Source organism: Lissotriton helveticus, chromosome 3_1 (assembly GCF_964261635.1).
Source record: "Lissotriton helveticus chromosome 3_1, aLisHel1.1, whole genome shotgun sequence".
In the NCBI taxonomy this organism is placed as follows: domain Eukaryota; kingdom Metazoa; phylum Chordata; class Amphibia; order Caudata; family Salamandridae; genus Lissotriton; species Lissotriton helveticus.
Genome location: NC_136061.1, coordinates 1,245,579,008 through 1,245,598,245, shown reverse-complemented (window position 1 = coordinate 1,245,598,245; position 19,238 = coordinate 1,245,579,008). Strand labels below are relative to the sequence as shown.

General features: G+C 49.9%; 1 protein-coding gene across 1 annotated transcript in view; it reads left to right on the top strand.

The window, feature by feature from the left end:
- Positions 1-4,664: 4,664 nt before the first annotated feature.
- NKAIN1 (sodium/potassium transporting ATPase interacting 1) overlaps positions 4,665-19,238 on the top strand; it is a 486,347-nt gene continuing 471,773 nt past the window's right edge. Inside the window, exon 1 of the mRNA XM_078681897.1 lies at positions 4,665-5,112. Within this exon, the coding sequence (XP_078538023.1) occupies positions 5,059-5,112 (54 nt within the window). The 5' untranslated portion in view covers positions 4,665-5,058. The remainder of the gene's footprint in view (positions 5,113-19,238) is intronic.

Sequence of the window (19,238 nt, the reverse complement as noted above, 5' to 3'; positions counted from 1 at the left end):
ACTGCCCTTTCACAGCATACAGAGCCTGGAATCACACTTTCCATTCACAACACAACGCAACGAGCCTGGAATCGCACTGCCCTTTCACAGCATACAGAGCCTAAAATCACACTGTCCTTTCACAGCACAACACAGAGAGCCTGGAATCGCACTGTCCTTTCACAGCACAACACAGAGAGCCTGGAATCGCACTGCCCTTTCACAGCATACAGAGCCTGGAATCACACTTTCCATTCACAACACAACGCAACGAGCCTGGAAGCGCACTGCCCTTTCACAGCATACAGAGCCTGAAATCACACTGTCCTTTCACAGCACAACACAGAGAGCTTGGAATCGCACTGTCCTTTCACAGCACAACACAGAGAGCCTGGAATCGCACTGCCCTTTCACAGCACAACACAGAGAGCCTGGAATCGCACTGCCCTTTCACAGCATACAGAGCCTGGAATCACACTTTCCATTCATAACACAACGCAACGAGCCTGGAATCACACTGCCCTTTCACAGCATACAGAGCCTGAAATCACACTGTCCTTTCACAGCACAACACAGAGAGCCTGGAATCGCACTGTCCTTTCACAGCACAACACAGAGAGCCTGGAATCGCACTGCCCCGTCACAGCATACAGAGCCTGGAATCACACTTTCCATTCACAACACAACGCAACGAGCCTGGAATCGCACTGCCCTTTCACAGCATACAGAGCCTGAAATCACACTGTCCTTTCACAGCACAACACAGAGAGCCTGGAATCGCACTGCCCTTTCACAGCATACAGAGCCTGAAATCACACTGTCCTTTCACAGCACAACACAGAGAGCCTGGAATCACACTGTCCTTTCACAGAACAACACAGAGAGCCTGGAATCGCACTGCCCTTTCACAGCATACAGAGCCTGGAATCACACTTTCCATTCACAACACAACGCAACGAGCCTGGAATCACACTGTCCTTTCACAGCATACAGAGCCTGGAATCACACTGTCCTTTCACAGCATACAGAGCCTGGAATCACACTGTCCTTTCACAACACAACACAGAGAGTCTGGAATCACACTGCCCATTAACAGCACAACACAGAGAGCCTGAAATCACACTGTCCTTTCACAGCACAACACAGAGAGCCTGGAATCGCACTGTCCTTTCACAGCACAACACAGAGAGCCTGGAATCGCACTGCCCTTTCACAGCATACAGAGCCTGGAATCACACTTTCCATTCACAACACAACGCAACGAGCCTGGAATCGCACTGCCCTTTCACAGCATACAGAGCCTAAAATCACACTGTCCTTTCACAGCACAACACAGAGAGCCTGGAATCGCACTGTCCTTTCACAGCACAACACAGAGAGCCTGGAATCGCACTGCCCTTTCACAGCATACAGAGCCTGGAATCACACTTTCCATTCACAACACAACGCAACGAGCCTGGAAGCGCACTGCCCTTTCACAGCATACAGAGCCTGAAATCACACTGTCCTTTCACAGCACAACACAGAGAGCCTGGAATCGCACTGTCCTTTCACAGCACAACACAGAGAGCCTGGAATCGCACTGCCCTTTCACAGCACAACACAGAGAGCCTGGAATCGCACTGCCCTTTCACAGCATACAGAGCCTGGAATCACACTTTCCATTCACAACACAACGCAACGAGCCTGGAATCGCACTGCCCTTTCACAGCATACAGAGCCTGAAATCACACTGTCCTTTCAAAGCACAACACAGAGAGCCTGGAATCGCACTGTCCTTTCACAGCACAACACAGAGAGCCTGGAATCGCACTGCCCTTTCACAGCATACAGAGCCTGGAATCACACTTTCCATTCACAACACAACGCAACGAGCCTGGAATCGCACTGCCCTTTCACAGCATACAGAGCCTGAAATCACACTGTCCTTTCACAGCACAACACAGAGAGCCTGGAATCGCACTGTCCTTTCACAGCACAACACAGAGAGCCTGGAATCGCACTGCCCTTTCACAGCACAACACAGAGAGCCTGGAATCGCACTGCCCTTTCACAGCATACAGAGCCTGGAATCACACTTTCCATTCACAACACAACGCAACGAGCCTGGAATCACACTGCCCTTTCACAGCATACAGAGCCTGAAATCACACTGTCCTTTCACAGCACAACACAGAGAGCCTGGAATCGCACTGTCCTTTCACAGCACAACACAGAGAGCCTGGAATCGCACTGCCCTGTCACAGCATACAGAGCCTGGAATCACACTTTCCATTCACAACACAACGCAACGAGCCTGGAATCACACTGGCCTTTCACAGCATACAGAGCCTGGAATCACACTGTCCTTTCACAGCATACAGAGCCTGGAATCACACTTTCCATTCACAACACAACGCAACAAGCCTGGAATCGCACTGTCCTTTCACAGCACAACACAGAGAGCCTGGAATCGCACTGCCCTTTCACAGAATACAGAGCCTGGAAACACACTGTCCTTTCACAGCATACAGAGCCTGGATTCACACTTTCCATTCACAACACAGAGAGCCTGGAATCACACTGCCCATTAACAGCACAACACAGAGAGCCTGAAATCACACTGTCCTTTCACAGCACAACACAGAGAGACTGGAATCGCACTGTCCTTTCACAGCACAACACAGAGAGCCTGGAATCGCACTGCCCTTTCACAGCATACAGAGCCTGGAAACACACTGTCCTTTCACAGCATACAGAGCCTGGATTCACACTTTCCATTCACAACACAACACAGAGAGCCTGGAATCACACTGCCCATTAACAGCACAACACAGAGAGCCTGAAATCACACTGTCCTTTCACACCACAACACAGAGAGCCTGGAATCGCACTGTCCTTTCACAGCACAACACAGAGAGCCTGGAATCACACTGCATACAGAGCATGCAATCACTCTGCCCTTTCACAGCATAAAGACACTGGAACCACTCTGCCCTACTCTGTACATCACTTTACAGCTTTTATTGTTTTTCTCTTTCACAGCAAGTTCCACAGAGGGCCTTGGATTTACCCAGTAATTTCATAACACAACAGACACAGAGTTTATACTCACTCTGTCCTTCCACAACACATCACAGCTGCTGGTTCACCCTGTCATTTCATAACCCGACACAGAGAACGCTGAATCACTCTGCCCTCACACCTTAGCACAAGTAGCCTGAAATCATGCTGTCCTTTCACATCTCAACAAGAAGAACTTAGACTGACTGTGGGCCTTATTTAGATCTTGGCGGATGGAATACTCTGTCACAAACGTGACGGATATACTGTCCACCGTATTAAAATCTCCATAGGATATAATGGGATCGTAATATGGCAGACGGGATCTAGTCCCCTCCAGTATGATCTAAATTTGGCCCTATGTCCCAGGGCCGGGTTTAGGGCAGTGCGACCAGTGCGGCGGCACAGGGCGCTGACCGGTGTAGGGGGTGTTAACCACAGGGGGGCATTCTGTGTTTAGCAATAATTTATGATTGGAGAGATGAGGGGCCCTTTTACCCAGTGGCAATGAGAGAATCCGAGGAGGCGGTCATAGGGTGTAGAGGTGTCAAAAATGATTGTTGCACCAGTGCGGTCGCATTGGGTGCTGACCTGTGTAGAGGGGTGCTGACTCCAGGGGGCCGTGCTGTGTTTAACAATAACTTATGATTGAAGAGATGAGGGGCACTTTTATCCGGTGGCAATGAGAAAATCCGCGGAGGCGGTCATAGGGTGTGTGGGTGCCAACAGCGCTAAAGTCTGCCTTGCGCTGTCCTTTCATGCCAAAGAGAGCCCAGAACCACTCTGTCCTTTCACACGTACAGAGCCTGCAATCACTCTGTCCTTGCACACCGCAACAAGCAGAGCTTAGATTGACTCGGTCCTTTCACGCCATTGAGAGTCTGCAGTCACTCTGTCCTTCCACAACATACAGAGCCTCAATCACTCTGTCCTTTCACACTGCAACAAGCAGAGCTTAGATTGACTCTGTCCTTTCACGCCATTGAGAGTCTGCAGTCACTCTGTCCTTCCACAACATACAGAGCCTCAATCACTCTGTCCTTTCACACTGCAACAAGCAGAGCTTAGATTGACTCTGTCCTTTCACGCCATTGAGAGTCTGCATTCACTCTGTCCTTCCACAACATACAGAGCCTCAATCACTCTGCCCTTTCACACCTTAACACAAGGTGCCTGGAATCACTCCGTCCTTTCTCTTCCCAACAAGCAGAACCTACTTGGTTGATCTGTCCTTTCACGCCATAAAGAGTCAGGAACCACTCTGCCCTTCACAACATACAGAGCCCGCGATCACTCTGTCCTTTTTTCACACCTTAGCACAAGCAGCCTGGAATCTCCCTGTCTCACACCTCAACAAGCAGAGCCTACTTTGCCTCTGTCCTTTCACTCCATAGAGAGCCTTGGACCACTCTGCCCTATTCCACCCATCACTTTGTTTCCCTGTTTCACAGCAGAGCACCGCACACAGCAGCCCCAGGTATCACATATCCTTTCCTGATGCCTACGCAGCCTGGAGACGGGTTTCCCCTGTCCTTTCACAGCAGCTCGGATTAGCTGCCTGCGCCCCCCTCTTCCTGCGCAGATCAGTGATTTCGGCCCCTTTCCCTCCTTCCTTCCTTTCCTCCGTCCCTCCCCCTCCTGCCTGGTGTACACAACTAAGAAAGCAGCCGAGGAGTGCAGCCAATCTGTATTGCAAATTGTGCAGCTCGGGGCGCGGGGAGTCCCTCCCTCCCTGAGCAGGCGGCGGCGGCGGCAGCAGCAGGCAGCAGCTGGAGCTGGCTCTCACATGCATGGCAGGCTGTCGACACCCCCCAGCCCGTGGATGCAAGAGAGGTGTGGCAGGGCCGGGGAGAGCCAGCCTGCGAAGAGGTGCCTCCCGCCTGATGGCCACCCGGCAGGGCGAGACTGGGCGCTGGGCATGCGGGCGCAGCTGCTAGGCACTAGCCGCCGAGGGTAGCCCAGCCCGGGGCTCAGGAGGAGACCGTACGCCGGAGAGAGAAGCCTTCACCGCCGACCGGCCGAGGAAGGATTGACACCATGGCGAAGTGCAACGGGCGCTGCACGCTGGTGGGCTTCTGCTGCATGCAGCTGGTGAGTCGGATGCGTCAGGCTCGGAGTGCCTCGTGTGGGCGCTGGGCCGCAAGGAGCTATCGGATGCACCTGGTGTGCCCCTGGGCTGCTGCCTGGTCTGTGCAGCAGTGCCCTGGCGGGAACCCCAGATTTGGGACGTGGGCAGCTGTGCAAACTGGGGTACCCCCAAATATTCCCATGGGTGGCTGGAGGTGACCAGGCAGCCGGAAAGGGGCTCTCAAGTTTACCAGATGTGTCCACGGGGCGGCTGCGTGAACTGTGCAGCCCTCGGGTTCACCAGATGTGTCCACATGCGGCTGCAAGACCTGTGCAGCCGGGAGAGGGCCCTCGGGCTCCCCAGATGTGTCCCTTTGGGAGTGGGGGCGTGACCTGTGCAGCCGGGGGTTCACCGGATATGTGTATTGGCGGGGGGCTGCGCCCTCTGGTTCACCAGTGGGTGTGCGGGTGACCCCGGTGTTACCCTGTGCCACACACGCACCCTGCCTGCTTCAGGTGAGGGCGAGCGAGGGGCTCTCGGTTCATTGTTCTCCAAGTGCAGACAAAGCCCCCTCCACAAAGATCCACCCCTCCTTCATGCTTTCCAATAACAGAACGGGGAGGGAGGCGCTCTCCCCCTGGCAGAAGAGAGAGGTGCCCCCTCCCCTCCACCCCGGCAGGGGAGGGCACCCCCACCCCTGTCGTGAGCTGTTGGGCTCCCAGCCCAGTCGGCACTCGCCCTGCTGACAGCCTCTCGGATGCCTCCATGATTCCACAGCTTTGTTTAACCACATTTAAATATCTTGGGAGCATGTTTGATTGTTGTGTTGTTCATACACATCTAGAAAATTGCACAGATTCTATTTCAAAGTGTAATTTTAAAGCAGTGTAATATGCTCATGCGTAAAGGGAATATTTCGGGGACCGTTTATCATTTAGATGGCATTTACAAGATATATTTCTAAATGTATAGTGTTGTTCATACCAATTTTGCAGTCATTGTAGTTGGCAAGAATACCTCATTATGCTACTAATATTTAACAGTGTTGTGGATGGTAGTGGCTCTCGGGCGGTGTTTACATGTATGGCAGCGTGCAGGTGTATCACTGCGACCGGTATTTTCTGGCTTCCTTGACGTCAGATACTGTGCATATTCGCTGTTTTTATGTGTAACTTAAATTAGCTGTGGGGGCGGGGCGTTTAGCTTCTGAAATGTGTAATCTGTGTTTTCTTCTGAAATGTGCCTGCGTTTTGAAAGGGTGAGAGGTTACTTGAATAAAGCTGATTTTTTTTCTTCTTTTTAATGATGATGGATTCCTTTGGTGGGGTGGGGGTGCGGTGCGCAGCGCTCCCACCACGGATGTCTTCAGTCAGTGCTGGTAACAGGCTAATGAACGCGGCTCCTGTTTCACGCCCACTCCCCCCGTCTGCCTCCTCGTGCACATGCTGGGGTGGGGGCAGGGGATACCTACAGCAGACTCTTCCCCACGCTTGACGTGTTGTCACTTGACGGGCGCCCACGTGTCGTGAGCACCCATCTGCATTTTTCATAGTACTGTTTTCCTTCAGTGACTCCGTGTCGTCCCTCTGTCCTGGCTTCACTTTCCCGAGCTTGTGTGATCCGCTACTTCAGACCCGCAATTTCACCAGAGGCTGTGGTGGAGTTTTCAGGGTGGGGTTTCAGAAATCAATACTGTGAAGTGAGGGGCCGCAGAACCATCTATGGCACTAATACTACAAATCCCAGAATGCATCAGGATAACTGAAAGCCCCGTAATAGAACAACATATTTACCTCGTTGCTCAACTAGATGTCGTTTGTTGCCCCCTCACCTATAGGCGTTGGTGTTGGAGTGTCTACATCTTAAAAGACAAACAAGAAACAAATGATTTCTTGTGAGGTTGAACCTGAAATGATGCCCTCAGGTGAATGGGTTAGGTTGTACTACAGTGGAATAAGCCAGGGTTTTCTAGATGGAGGTTTGGTTGAACTGTTGTAGTATGGCACAGAAGAATGACAGGGTTAATTTTAGCTGGTGCTGTCTCTTCTAACTTCTGTGGTGTGGCACAGCACAGCGGCATCTTGGATCATAGCTCCTACGGCTGGGTTGGTTTAGCTATTGGCAGGGCCAGTGGAATTATGCGATTGTGCGGCCGCTGCAATTTTTGCATAATTATTGATTTGCCGCATTTGCCATGTGATCCATCATCTGCCGCATAGCTTTTAACAAAAACATTTTTCTAGCTCAAACGGGTCAAAAGTTACTAAAAATGTAGCAACACGTGTTGCTGTGCAGTGGAAGGCCCTTTGTAAAGCTGGACTGGTCACCTTACTGTTAGTTCTATATGTGGGTGATACACTGTTACTAATGAGGTGCAAGCAATGCCTGTACAGTGTTACTAAGTTTAAGAATGACAAAATAATGAAGTAACACTATTACGAAATATACCGCATTATGCCTCCTAATGTGCCTTTTCTTGCCGCATATTTTACTCAACCCTACTGCACAATTTGGCCCTCTCTTGCCGCATAATTCCAGTGGCCCTGGCTATTGATGTAGTTGCATTACTCTAGTGTGGAACAGCACAGCAGCGCCTTGGACTGCTGGTCCTGTGGGTTACGTGGCCGAAGCCCTGTGGCATTAAATAGCGCAGCTGCATCTTGAACATTAAGTGCGTTGATGGATTATTTGCATTACTCTGGTGTCGAACAGTACAGCAGCGCCTTGGATCCTGGCCCTCCCCGGCATTTGCCTGACTAGCGACATTCACCAGGTCTCCAGTGTGTTGTCTCACCACTTTATTCATTTTCCACTTAATTTTATCTCTCTGTTTCTTTGCCCCCTTAGCCCTGTTGAATGCATTATCATACTGTAACTCTTTTTTGCTTAATTGTTAATTTTATCTCATTATGTTCACCATCCTTGTAAAGCGCTCTGATACTCTTGGGTCCAGTAGCGCTATATAAAACCTTTGAAATAAATAAATAAATAAATAGGAAGTGAAAGGAGTTGTGGATGAGATGACCCGCTTGAAGGTACGCAGGGCAGTTTTAACAGCATCATAAGCCCCCCCCCCCCCCACCCGCAAAGCAGTGCACTGGGCCCTGCCTACACAACCACTCACACGAATAAAAATGTTTAACGGAAAATTAGTGTTAAATTCTGGTCTGTATGAGGCCCCTAAGCTCGTGGGGCCGCCTGGGGACTTGGCCAGCGGGCCCATGCGCCAAGCACTGAGTGCACGACATCTCTGCAGCAGCAGAAGGCTTCTGTCCTTGCTTGAAATACAGCCACACACATGCACGTTTCCTCTCAGAGTGGATATTGCTGGCTCAGCGCCCCACTGCTTCACCCGTCTCTGTGGCATCCATCAACCTGAGTGAGGAGACTGTTTCCATGCAGGCTGATTCCTTTGACTTGTGGCGGGCCTGCCCAGCCCACGGGCCTCTCTGGAAATCTTCTGGTATTCCAACGCATTGACATAAGTCTTACTACAGCCGGGCTCTGCCTTCTCCCTCCAGAAGCACGGGAGAGCAGGCAAGATCACTCAACTCTGCTCGGACCCCCTGAACGCAGTGACCCACTCACAGCTCCACACCCCCCCAAGCCCCACAAGCTGACAAATGTTTTCACCGGCCCTGAACATAGGGTCAGGGGCGTAACTTGGTCAGTGAGGTTGCAGAGGGTGTAAACTGTGACATTTTGTTATTCTGTGTGCGAGAAACAGTCTCAAATGGAGTTGGAGGGTTTGCAGGGACATGAAAACACCTCTTGAAGTGGTAATAGATGCATGAGCAGTGACCAGCGGATGCAGTGGATCTATGAAACCGTCTCCAGCGGAGCTGATGGGTGCATGAATCAGCCTCCAGCTGTGTTTATGAGCGCATGAAAGAGTCTCTATCAGAGCTGGTGGGTGTGTGAAACAGCCTCCAGCGGAACTACTGGGCGCATGAAACAGCCTCCAGCGGAGATGATGGGTGCGTGAGATAGCCTTCAATCAGAGTTCGTGGGTGCATGAAACAGTCCCCAGCGGAGATGGTGGGTGCGTGAAACAGTCTCCAGCGGAGATGGTGGGTGCGTGAAACAGTCTCCAGCTGTGTTTATGAGCGCATGAAATAGTCTCCACCAGAGCTGGTGGGTGTGTGAAACAGCCTCCAGCGGAACTACTGGGCGCATGAAACAGCCTCCAGCGGAGATGATGGGTGCGTGAGATAGCCTTCAATCAGAGTTCGTGGGTGCATGAAACAGTCCCCAGCGGAGATGGTGGGTGCGTGAAACAGTCTCCAGCGGAGATGGTGGGTGCGTGAAACAGTCTCCAGCTGTGTTTATGAGCGCATGAAATAGTCTCCACCAGAGCTGGTGGGTGTGTGAAACAGCCTCCAGCGGAACTACTGGGCGCATGAAACAGCCTCCAGCGGAGATGATGGGTGCGTGAGATAGCCTTCAATCAGAGTTCGTGGGTGCATGAAACAGTCTCCAGCGGAGATGGTGGGTGCGTGAAACAGTCTCCAGCGGAGATGGTGGGTGCGTAAAACAGTCTCCAGATGTGTTTATGAGCGCATGAAATAGTCTCCACCAGAGCTGGTGGGTGTGTGAAACAGCCTCCAGCGGAACTACTGGGCGCATGAAACAGCCTCCAGCGGAGATGATGGGTGGGTGAGATAGCCTTCAATCAGAGTTCGTGGGTGCATGAAACAGTCTCCAGCGGAGATGGTGGGTGCGTGAAACAGTCTCCAGCAGAGATGGTGGGTGTGTGAGACAGTCTTCAATCAGAGCAGGTTGGTGCGTGAAACATTCTCCATCAGACGCCGACACGGAGAAACGCGTTCCGAAGCACACGATAATCTTTACGAGGTGACGGACAGCGGCACCTTGAAATTACGGCTCGACATAATTATGGGAGATTCTGCTTAGGCAGAGAAGTGAAGTGCATTACGAATATTGGATATTTGGGAAGTTGAATTGAACAACGTGGAGGTATATAGCCCTGAGGAAGTCTTGGGTCAGATTTGACCAGACGAAACACGTGTTGGCTGCATTTGTGTTGAAGAACATTTTTTGAAGAATGTTTTCAATGAAGATGGAAATTGAAACATATCAAGATTAAAATACAAAACTACCTTACTTGAAAAAGAATATTGTGGACTCTGAATGCTCGATGAAAATAATTGCATGGTTTGAGCTATCTTGATAGCAATCTGATCTTGTCGTGGTAACCGACCTGTTTCATCTGGAGCACCACACTTTAACTTTGTATTGTTACATTCCTTTACCTGCTGTGCGTTCAAACCTAAAACAGTTACTGTGCCTCTATTTGCAGTCTCCATCAGAGCTGGTGGGTGCGTGAGATAGTCTTCAATCAGAGCAGGTTGGTGCATGAAACAGTCTCCATCAGAGCTGGTGGGTGCATGAGATAGTCTTCATTCAGAGCAGGTAGGTGCGTGAAACAGTCTCCATCAGAGCTGGTGGGTGCGTGAAACAGTCTCCAGCAGAGCTGGTGGGTGTGTGAAACAGTCTCCAGCAGAGCTGGTGGGAGTGGGAAACAGTCTCCAGCGGAGCTGGTGGGTGTGTGAAACAGGCTCCAGCGGAGCTGGTGGGTGTGTGAGATAGTCTTCAATTAGAGCAGGTAGGTGCGTGAACCAGTCTCCATCAGAGCTGGTGGGTGCCTGAGATAGTCTTCAATCAGAGCAGGTAGGTGCGTGAAACAGTCTCCATCAGAGCTGGTGGGTGCGTGACATAGTCTTCAATCAGAGCAGGTAGGTGCGTGAAACAGTCTCCATCAGAGCTGGTGGGTGCGTGAAACAGTCTCCATCAGAGCTAGTGGGTGTGTGAAACAGTCTCCAGCGGAGATGGTCGGTGCGTGAAACAGTCTTCAGCTGTGTTTATGAGCGCATGAAATAGTCTCCACCAGAGCTGGTGGGTGTGTGAAACAGCCTCCAGCGGAACTACTGGGCGCATGAAACAGTCTCCAGCGGAGATGGTGGGTGCGTGAGATAGTCTTCAATCAGAGCAGGTTGGTGCGTGAAACAGTCTCCATCAGAGCTGGTGGGTGCATGAGATAGTCTTCAATCAGAGCAGGTAGGTGCGTGAAACAGTCTCCATCAGAGCTGGTGGGTGTGTGAAACAGTCTCCAGCAGAGCTGGTGGGAGTGGGAAACAGTCTCCAGCGGAGCTAGTGGGTGTGTGAAACAGGCTCCAGCGGAGCTGGTGGGTGTTTGAGATAGCCTTCAATCAGAGCAGGTAGGTGCGTGAAACAGTCTCCATCAGAGCTGGTGGGTGCGTGAGATAGTCTTCAATCAGAGCAGGTAGGTGCGTGAAACAGTCTCCATCAGAGCTGGTGGGTGCGTGAAACAGTCTCCATCAGAGCTGGTGGGTGCGTGAAACAGTCTCCATCAGAGCTGGTGGGTGTGTGAGATAGTCTTCAATCAGAGCAGGTAGGTGCGTGAAACAGCCTCCAGCGGAGCTGGTGGGTGCGTGAGATAGTCTTCCATCAGAGCAGGTAGGTGCATGAAACAGTCTCCATCAGAGCTGGTGGGTGCGTGAGATAGTCTTCAATCAGAGCAGGTAGGTGCGTGACCCAGCCTCCAGCAGAGCTGGAGGGTGTGTGAGATAGTCTTCAATCAGAGCAGGTAGGTGCGGGAAACAGTCTCCATCAGAGCTGGTGGGTGTGTGAGATAGCCTTCAATCAGAGCAGGTAGGTGCGTGAAACAGTCTCCATCAGAGCTGGTGGGTGCGTGAAACAGTCTCCATCAGAGCTGGTGGGTGCGTGAAACAGTCTCCAGCGGAGATGGTCGGTACGTGAAACAGTCTCCAGCTGTGTTTATGAGCGCATGAAATAGTCTCCACCAGAGCAGGTGGGTGTGTGAAACAGCCTCCAGCGGAACTACTGGGCGCATGAAACAGTCTCCAGCGGAGATGGTGGGTGCGTGAGATAGTCTTCAATCAGAGCAGGTTGGTGCGTGAAACAGTCTCCATCAGAGCTGGTGGGTGCGTGAGATAGTCTTCAATCAGAGCAGGTAGGTGCCTGAAACAGTCTCCATCAGAGCTGGTGGGTGCGTGAAACAGTCTCCAGCAGAGCTGGTGGGAGTGGGAAACAGTCTCCAGCGGAGCTGGTGGGTGTTTGAGATAGCCTTCAATCAGAGCAGGTAGGTGCGTGAAACAGTCTCCATCAGAGCTGGTGGGTGCGTGAGATAGTCTTCAATCAGAGCAGGTAGGTGCGTGAAACAGTCTCCATCAGAGCTGTTGGGTGCGTGAAACAGTCTCCATCAGAGCTGGTGGGTGCGTGAAACAGTCTCCATCAGAGCTGGTGGGTGCGTGAAACAGTCTCCATCAGAGCTGGTGGGTGCGTGAGATAGTCTTCAATCAGAGCAGGTAGGTGCGTGAAACAGTCTCCATCAGAGCTGGTGGGTGCGTGAAACAGTCTCCATCAGAGCTGGTGGGTGCGTGAGATAGTCTTCAATCAGAGCAGGTAGGTGCGTGAAACAGTCTCCATCAGAGCTGGTGGGTGCGTGAAACAGTCTCCATCAGAGCTGGTGGGTGCGTGAGATAGTCTTCAATCAGAGCAGGTAGGTGCGTGACCCAGCCTCCAGCGGAGCTGGTGGGTGTGTGAGATAGTCTTCAATCAGAGCAGGTAGGTGCGTGAAACAGTCTCCATCAGAGCTGGTGGGTGTGTGAGATAGCCTTCAATCAGAGCAGGTAGGTGCGTGAAACAGTCTCCATCAGAGCTGGTGGGTGCGTGAAACAGTCTCCATCAGAGCTGGTGGGTGTGTGAGACAGTCTTCATCAGAGCTGGTGGGAGCATGAAACAGTCTCCAGCGGAGCTGGTGAGCGCATGAAACAGACTCCACCAGCGCTGATGAGTGTGTGAGAAAGTCTCTGGTGGGTGTGTGAGACAGTCTTCATCAGAGCTGATGAGTGTGCGAGAAAGTCTCTGGTGGGTGTGTGAGACAGTCTTCATCAGAGCTGGTGAGCGCATTAAACAGTCTCCATCAGAGCTGGTGGGTGCGTGAAACAGTCTCCAGCAGAGCTGGTGGGTGTGTGAAACAGTCTCCAGCAGAGCTGGTGGGAGTGGGAAACAGTCTCCAGCGGAGCTGGTGGGTGTGTGAAACAGGCTCCAGCGGAGCTTGTGGGTGTGTGAGATTGTCTTCAATTAGAGAAGGTAGGTGCGTGAACCAGTCTCCATCAGAGCTGGTGGGTGCCTGAGATAGTCTTCAATCAGAGCAGGTAGGTGCGTGAAACAGTCTCCATCAGGGCTGGTGGGTGCGTGACATAGTCTTCAATCAGAGCAGGTAGGTGCGTGAAACAGTCTCCATCAGAGCTGGTGGGTGCGTGAAACAGTCTCCATCAGAGCTAGTGGGTGTGTGAAACAGTCTCCAGCGGAGATGGTCGGTGCGTGAAACAGTCTCCAGCTGTGTTTATGAGCGCATGAAATAGTCTCCACCAGAGCTGGTGGGTGTGTGAAACAGCCTCCAGCGGAACTACTGGGCGCATGAAACAGTCTCCATCAGAGCTGGTGGGTGCGTGAGATAGTCTTCAATCAGAGCAGGTAGGTGCGTGAAACAGTCTCCATCAGAGCTGGTGGGTGCGTGAAACAGTCTCCAGCAGAGCTGGTGGGAGTGGGAAACAGTCTCCAGCGGAGCTAGTGGGTGTGTGAAACAGGCTCCAGCGGAGCTGTTGGGTGTTTGAGATAGCCTTCAATCAGAGCAGGTAGGTGCGTGAAACAGTCTCCATCAGAGCTGGTGGGTGCGTGAGATAGTCTTCAATCAGAGCAGGTAGGTGCGTGAAACAGTCTCCATCAGAGCTGGTGGGTGCGTGAAACAGTCTCCATCAGAGCTGGTGGGTGCGTGAAACAGTCTCCATCAGAGCTGGTGGGTGCGTGAAACAGTCTCCATCAGAGCTGGTGGGTGTGTGAGATAGTCTTCAATCAGAGCAGGTAGGTGCGTGAAACAGCCTCCAGCGGAGCTGGTGGGTGCGTGAGATAGTCTTCAATCAGAGCAGGTAGGTGCATGAAACAGTCTCTATCAGAGCTGGTGGGTGCGTGAGATAGTCTTCAATCAGAGCAGGTAGGTGCGTGACCCAGCCTCCAGCGGAGCTGGAGGGTGTGTGAGATAGTCTTCAATCAGAGCAGGTAGGTGCGGGAAACAGTCTCCATCAGAGCTGGTGGGTGTGTGAGATAGCCTTCAATCAGAGCAGGTAGGTGCGTGAAACAGTCTCCATCAGAGCTGGTGGGTGCGTGAAACAGTCTCCATCAGAGCTGGTGGGTGTGTGAGACAGTCTCCATCAGAGCTGGTGGGTGCGTGAAACAGTCTCCAGTGGAGATGGTCGGTACGTGAAACAGTCTCCAGCTGTGTTTATGAGCACATGAAATAGTCTCCACCAGAGCTGGTGGGTGTGCGAAACAGCCTCCAGCGGAACTACTGGGCACATGAAACAGTCTCCAGCGGAGATGGTGGGTGCGTGAGATAGTCTTCAATCAGAGCAGGTTGGTGCGTGAAACAGTCTCCATCAGAGCTGGTGGGTGCGTGAGATAGTCTTCAATCAGAGCAGGTAGGTGCATGAAACAGTCTCCATCAGAGCTGGTGGGTGTGTGAAACAGGCTCCAGTGGAGCTGGTGGGTGTTTGAGATAGCCTTCAATCAGAGCAGGTAGGTGCGTGAAACAGTCTCCATCAGAGCTGGTGGGTGCGTGAGATAGTCTTCAATCAGAGCAGGTAGGTGCGTGAAACAGTCTCCATCAGAGCTGTTGGGTGCGTGAAACAGTCTCCATCAGAGCTGGTGGGTGCGTGAAACAGTCTCCATCAGAGCTGGTGGGTGCGTGAAACAGTCTCCATCAGAGCTGGTGGGTGCGTGAGATAGTCTTCAATCAGAGCAGGTAGGTGCGTGACCCAACCTCCAGCGGAGCTGGTGGGTGTGTGAGATAGTCTTCAATCAGAGCAGGTAGGTGCGTGAAACAGTCTCCATCAGAGCTGGTGGGTGTGTGAGATAGCCTTCAATCAGAGCAGGTAGGTGCGTGAAACAGTTTCCATCAGAGCTGGTGGGTGCGTGAAACAGTCTCCATCAGAGCTGGTGGGTGTGTGAGACAGTCTTCATCAGAGCTGATGAGTGTGTGAGAAAGTCTCTGGTGGGTGTGTGAGACAGTCTTCATCTGAGCTGATGAGTGTGCGAGAAAGTCTCTGGTGGGTGTGTGAGACAGTCTTCATCAGAGCTGGTGAGCGCATGAAACAGTCTCCAGTGGAGCTGGTGAGCGCATGAAACAGTCTCCAGTGGAGCTGGTGAGCGCATGAAATAGTCTCCAGTGGAGCTGGTGAGCGCATGAAACAGTCTTCATCAGAGCTGGTGAGCGCATGAAACAGTCTCCAGCGGAGCTGGTGGGCGCATGGAACAGTCTCCAGTGGAGCTGGTGGGCGCATGAAAGTGTCTCCAGTGGAGCTGGTGGGCGCATGAAACAGTCTCCAGTGGAGCTGGTGAGCGCATGAAAAAGTCTTTAGTGGAGCTGGTGGGTGTGTGAAACGTTTCCAACATTGGTGGTTTATGCACGAGTTGGTCAGTGCATGGAACAGCATGGTCTATTGAACTACAATCCAGAAGAGATACTGGGGGCATGCAGCTGCTCACAGAGATGTTGTTGCATGAAACTACCCCAGTTGAGGTGATGGGTGAATCAAAGAGGCACAAGCGGAGGGCAGGGTATCCCCAAAACAGAGTCCAGCGAGGGTGGTTACATGAACCACCCCTTTCCCGGCAGAGATGGTAGCATCAAAAGTACTAAAGGGCTTCACGCGGCCACAGATTGTTGAGAGAGTGATAGAAAAGCTGGGGACGCCTTGTTGAGCTCACGCAGGAGGTGTCTACCTTATGGTGCTTAGTGATGGGCCAGGAAGACTGAAGGGCGAAACGATCTGTCTCCAATCCATGTTTCTTATCAATTGCAAGTGTGGAGAAATCTGGAAACCAAGATAGAAATGGACGAGACTGGTTTCCCATTTCCTACTATTGATTTCGAGTTTCCTGCTAAGTGCAGGGTTGTCATGCTCTCAGTTTGCTGTTGGTGACAGAGGAGATGGGGTGGGGTCACCAGGACCCTATTTCACATGTTTCATACCTATGCAATTTCGAAGTATAGTGTGCTGCAACGGTTGTGTCGATGGTTGCCGGACAGTTTGATTTCATTCGAGGTGTCACCCCTGATAATAAAAAAGAAGGTGTATCAGCTGCATTCAGGGAGTAGCTGACAATGATGCCAACATCGAGGTAAGCATCCTTTTCTTTGATAGAAAACTTGTATGTAAACTTTCATTCCTTAGAACGAATGCGCTTTCAGAAAAGACAATGGATTGTGGCAGAGGATCACATTTGCCTGTTTCAGTCTTGAGAGGCCCATATATTAATTGTGAAAGTATACACCTATGGAGTATATTATTGCAAATATACTGATCAGATTTGGTATTTTGTTTGATTTCTTGCTGTGTATCATGCACTCAACTGCATGACTATAATATGGTCAGATACACAAAGGCAAAAACCTTTACTTGAATCAGGAGGTTGACGAATAGCTTGCTTTGTGACGAACAAGTTGTCTTTTTATGCCTGTGGTCCAAACCTGTTATTCATGCTTCACTACATCAGTTAAAAACCTGATGTTCCCTCTTTCTGTCTTTTTCAATTTTATTTAATATCACTAGAGAGGTTCTATCCTTGTTTTCTACATTCCGTTTTAGTCCACGAGATTATTGCGTGGCTCAACGTATATCCCATCAAAGTGTAAGATCTTCACCCGGGTAAATCGGTGTCATCAATCCATCTTATAGGATATTTTCTTAGGTCCTCACCCACAGGTACCACGTTTCAATTTTAACCAGGACAGATTTAGCATTTTAAGCACTAACGGCCAGATTCATCATACTGAAATCGGCTCGCAAAGGGCCAGATTCTGAGAATCTGGCCCTTTGCGAGCGCTATTTTTGCATTTGGGATTCATCATCCCAAATGCAAAAATCGCTATACTAGAAATCGCTATATTGCGAAGAATCGCATTTAAGGAATCTCAATTAGAGATTCTTTAAATACTATTCATGAACCTTTTTAAAATTGCGAATTCGCAATATGGGGCCGCTATTTACCACGAAGTGTAACTTCGTGGTAAATAGCGAAAACTTAGAAAAATGCACTTTAGTGCATTTTTCTAAGTTGTATGTTACACACACATGTCCTTTGGACATGTATGTGCGCAACACCAGTGTATATTTGCATTTCAGGGGTGCTACAGGGTGTCCTTTGGACACCCTGGCACCCTTGAAATCGCTTCCTTATTTGCGATTCGCTAATTGCTAATCGCAAATAAGGAATGACTCCCCATTCATTCCTATGGGCCTTGAGGCCTTGAGGCCCATAGGAATAAATGGGAAAGCCATTCCTTATTTGCGATTAGCAATTAGCGAATCGCAAATAAGGAAGCAGTAGAAATCGCAAAATAAATTGCGATTTCTACATGCATCCCGTTTTGCTAGTCTTTAATAGCGATTCCTTAATAATCGCTATTAAGGACTCGCAAAAGAGGACAATGATGAATCTGGGGGTAAGTTCAGAAAGTGAAAAACTGACCATTAAGTAACAGATTCCAATTCATAAAATGTTCATTTTTAAACTAGAGCGTTTTTATAAAAATAAAAAAATAAAAAGATCTGAACTTGCGTTTTGGAATATAGTTTGAAATATTCCACACTGTGAATCACAAATGTGAACAGTGGCGCTGGAACAAATTCTATAGTGAGGGTGCTAGTCATTGACATCACATTATATAATGTTACAATACAGTACAATACAAAAGCCATGTGGGGTATGAAAAATCGAAGTGCTTCTCAAGGAGTGTACTAAATGAAGCAAAGCCATTGCGCGCGAGGCCGAGGAGCAGCGGGCGTCCAGTGGTTCAAGTTGAAGAGCAAACTACAAATATATTTCTAAAATGTGTTCGGTATTGTCAGTTACCAAGAGCACATTTTTCTTATAACTAAATCACAAGAAAGAACCTATGGGCTGCAAAATGGTCTCTTTCTCTTTCACCCTCTGTCTCTCCTGTCCCTTGTCTGAAAAGACTTCCTTCTTTCATCTTCAAAGCACAGAAGGTCTTTCTTAAAGTAGGTCAGTCTCTTAACTGTTGGCACCATTGTGGGCACAATATTTTCAGAACTTTATTGGGGGAAGTTAGCTGATCCTCAGGCAGCATTATCTGGATTCCCTCCAGTACACAAACAATTTACACAAATGGAACAAAGACAGAAATTGTGTTAAGAGCTCACAGTTATCAGAAGTGCTCCAGATGTTAGCCCTTTACAGTTCCAGTCATTTTCATGGTGCCATTAGAATAATTGTGTGCTCACTCTGTGTAATTTCTGGCCGCGCCTCATTGTGAAAGAGTCACAGTAGAATGAATGCCCATCAACAGTTATGAATTTTTTTTGCTATTGCAAAATAATTAAATACACAAAATTGGTCTATTGTGAAGGGCAACTACTGCCACCAAAAGTACCGGGTGCCCTTTAGAAATAATACCACATGAGTGCTGCATTTGTATGGTCTAATGTGCCACCATACTTGACCATGCTAGTGTTCTTATGGACATATAGGTCATGGCGAACACCTTACATTTTGTGTCAGAATCCCTTACAGCTAAGCAATGTGGTACACTTCAACTCATGCTTTCTGTTTAGGATTGTCATCTCATGCATTGTAGGCAGGACACCACTACACATAACACGAAAAAGAACATTGGCAGAAGCGGATTATGTCCAATTAATTACCAAGAATCAAAAGAGGGAGGGAGAAGTTAAAGTTCCACTCATATTCCCTTAAACGAACATATAAAATTAAAAGGAGTGGAAGAGTTGTGTTAAGACGGGGTGGGGAGATCAACACCAAAATGTCTGTGAGACCCTCAACAGTGTTGTTCCGCCAAAGGCACGTCTCCAGTTGGCGTTCCTAGCCACTGATCGCTACAGCATTGGGTCTTTTCCTCCACCAGGACGGATTGTCTCTTGAATCTGAGACCATATAGAATCCACGATGTGCAGAAAAAAAGTTAACAAACACCTCCTACCTTTTGAAAGGACACATTGTATTAAGAAGATCAAAGGTATTGGAATTATTTAAAAATGTG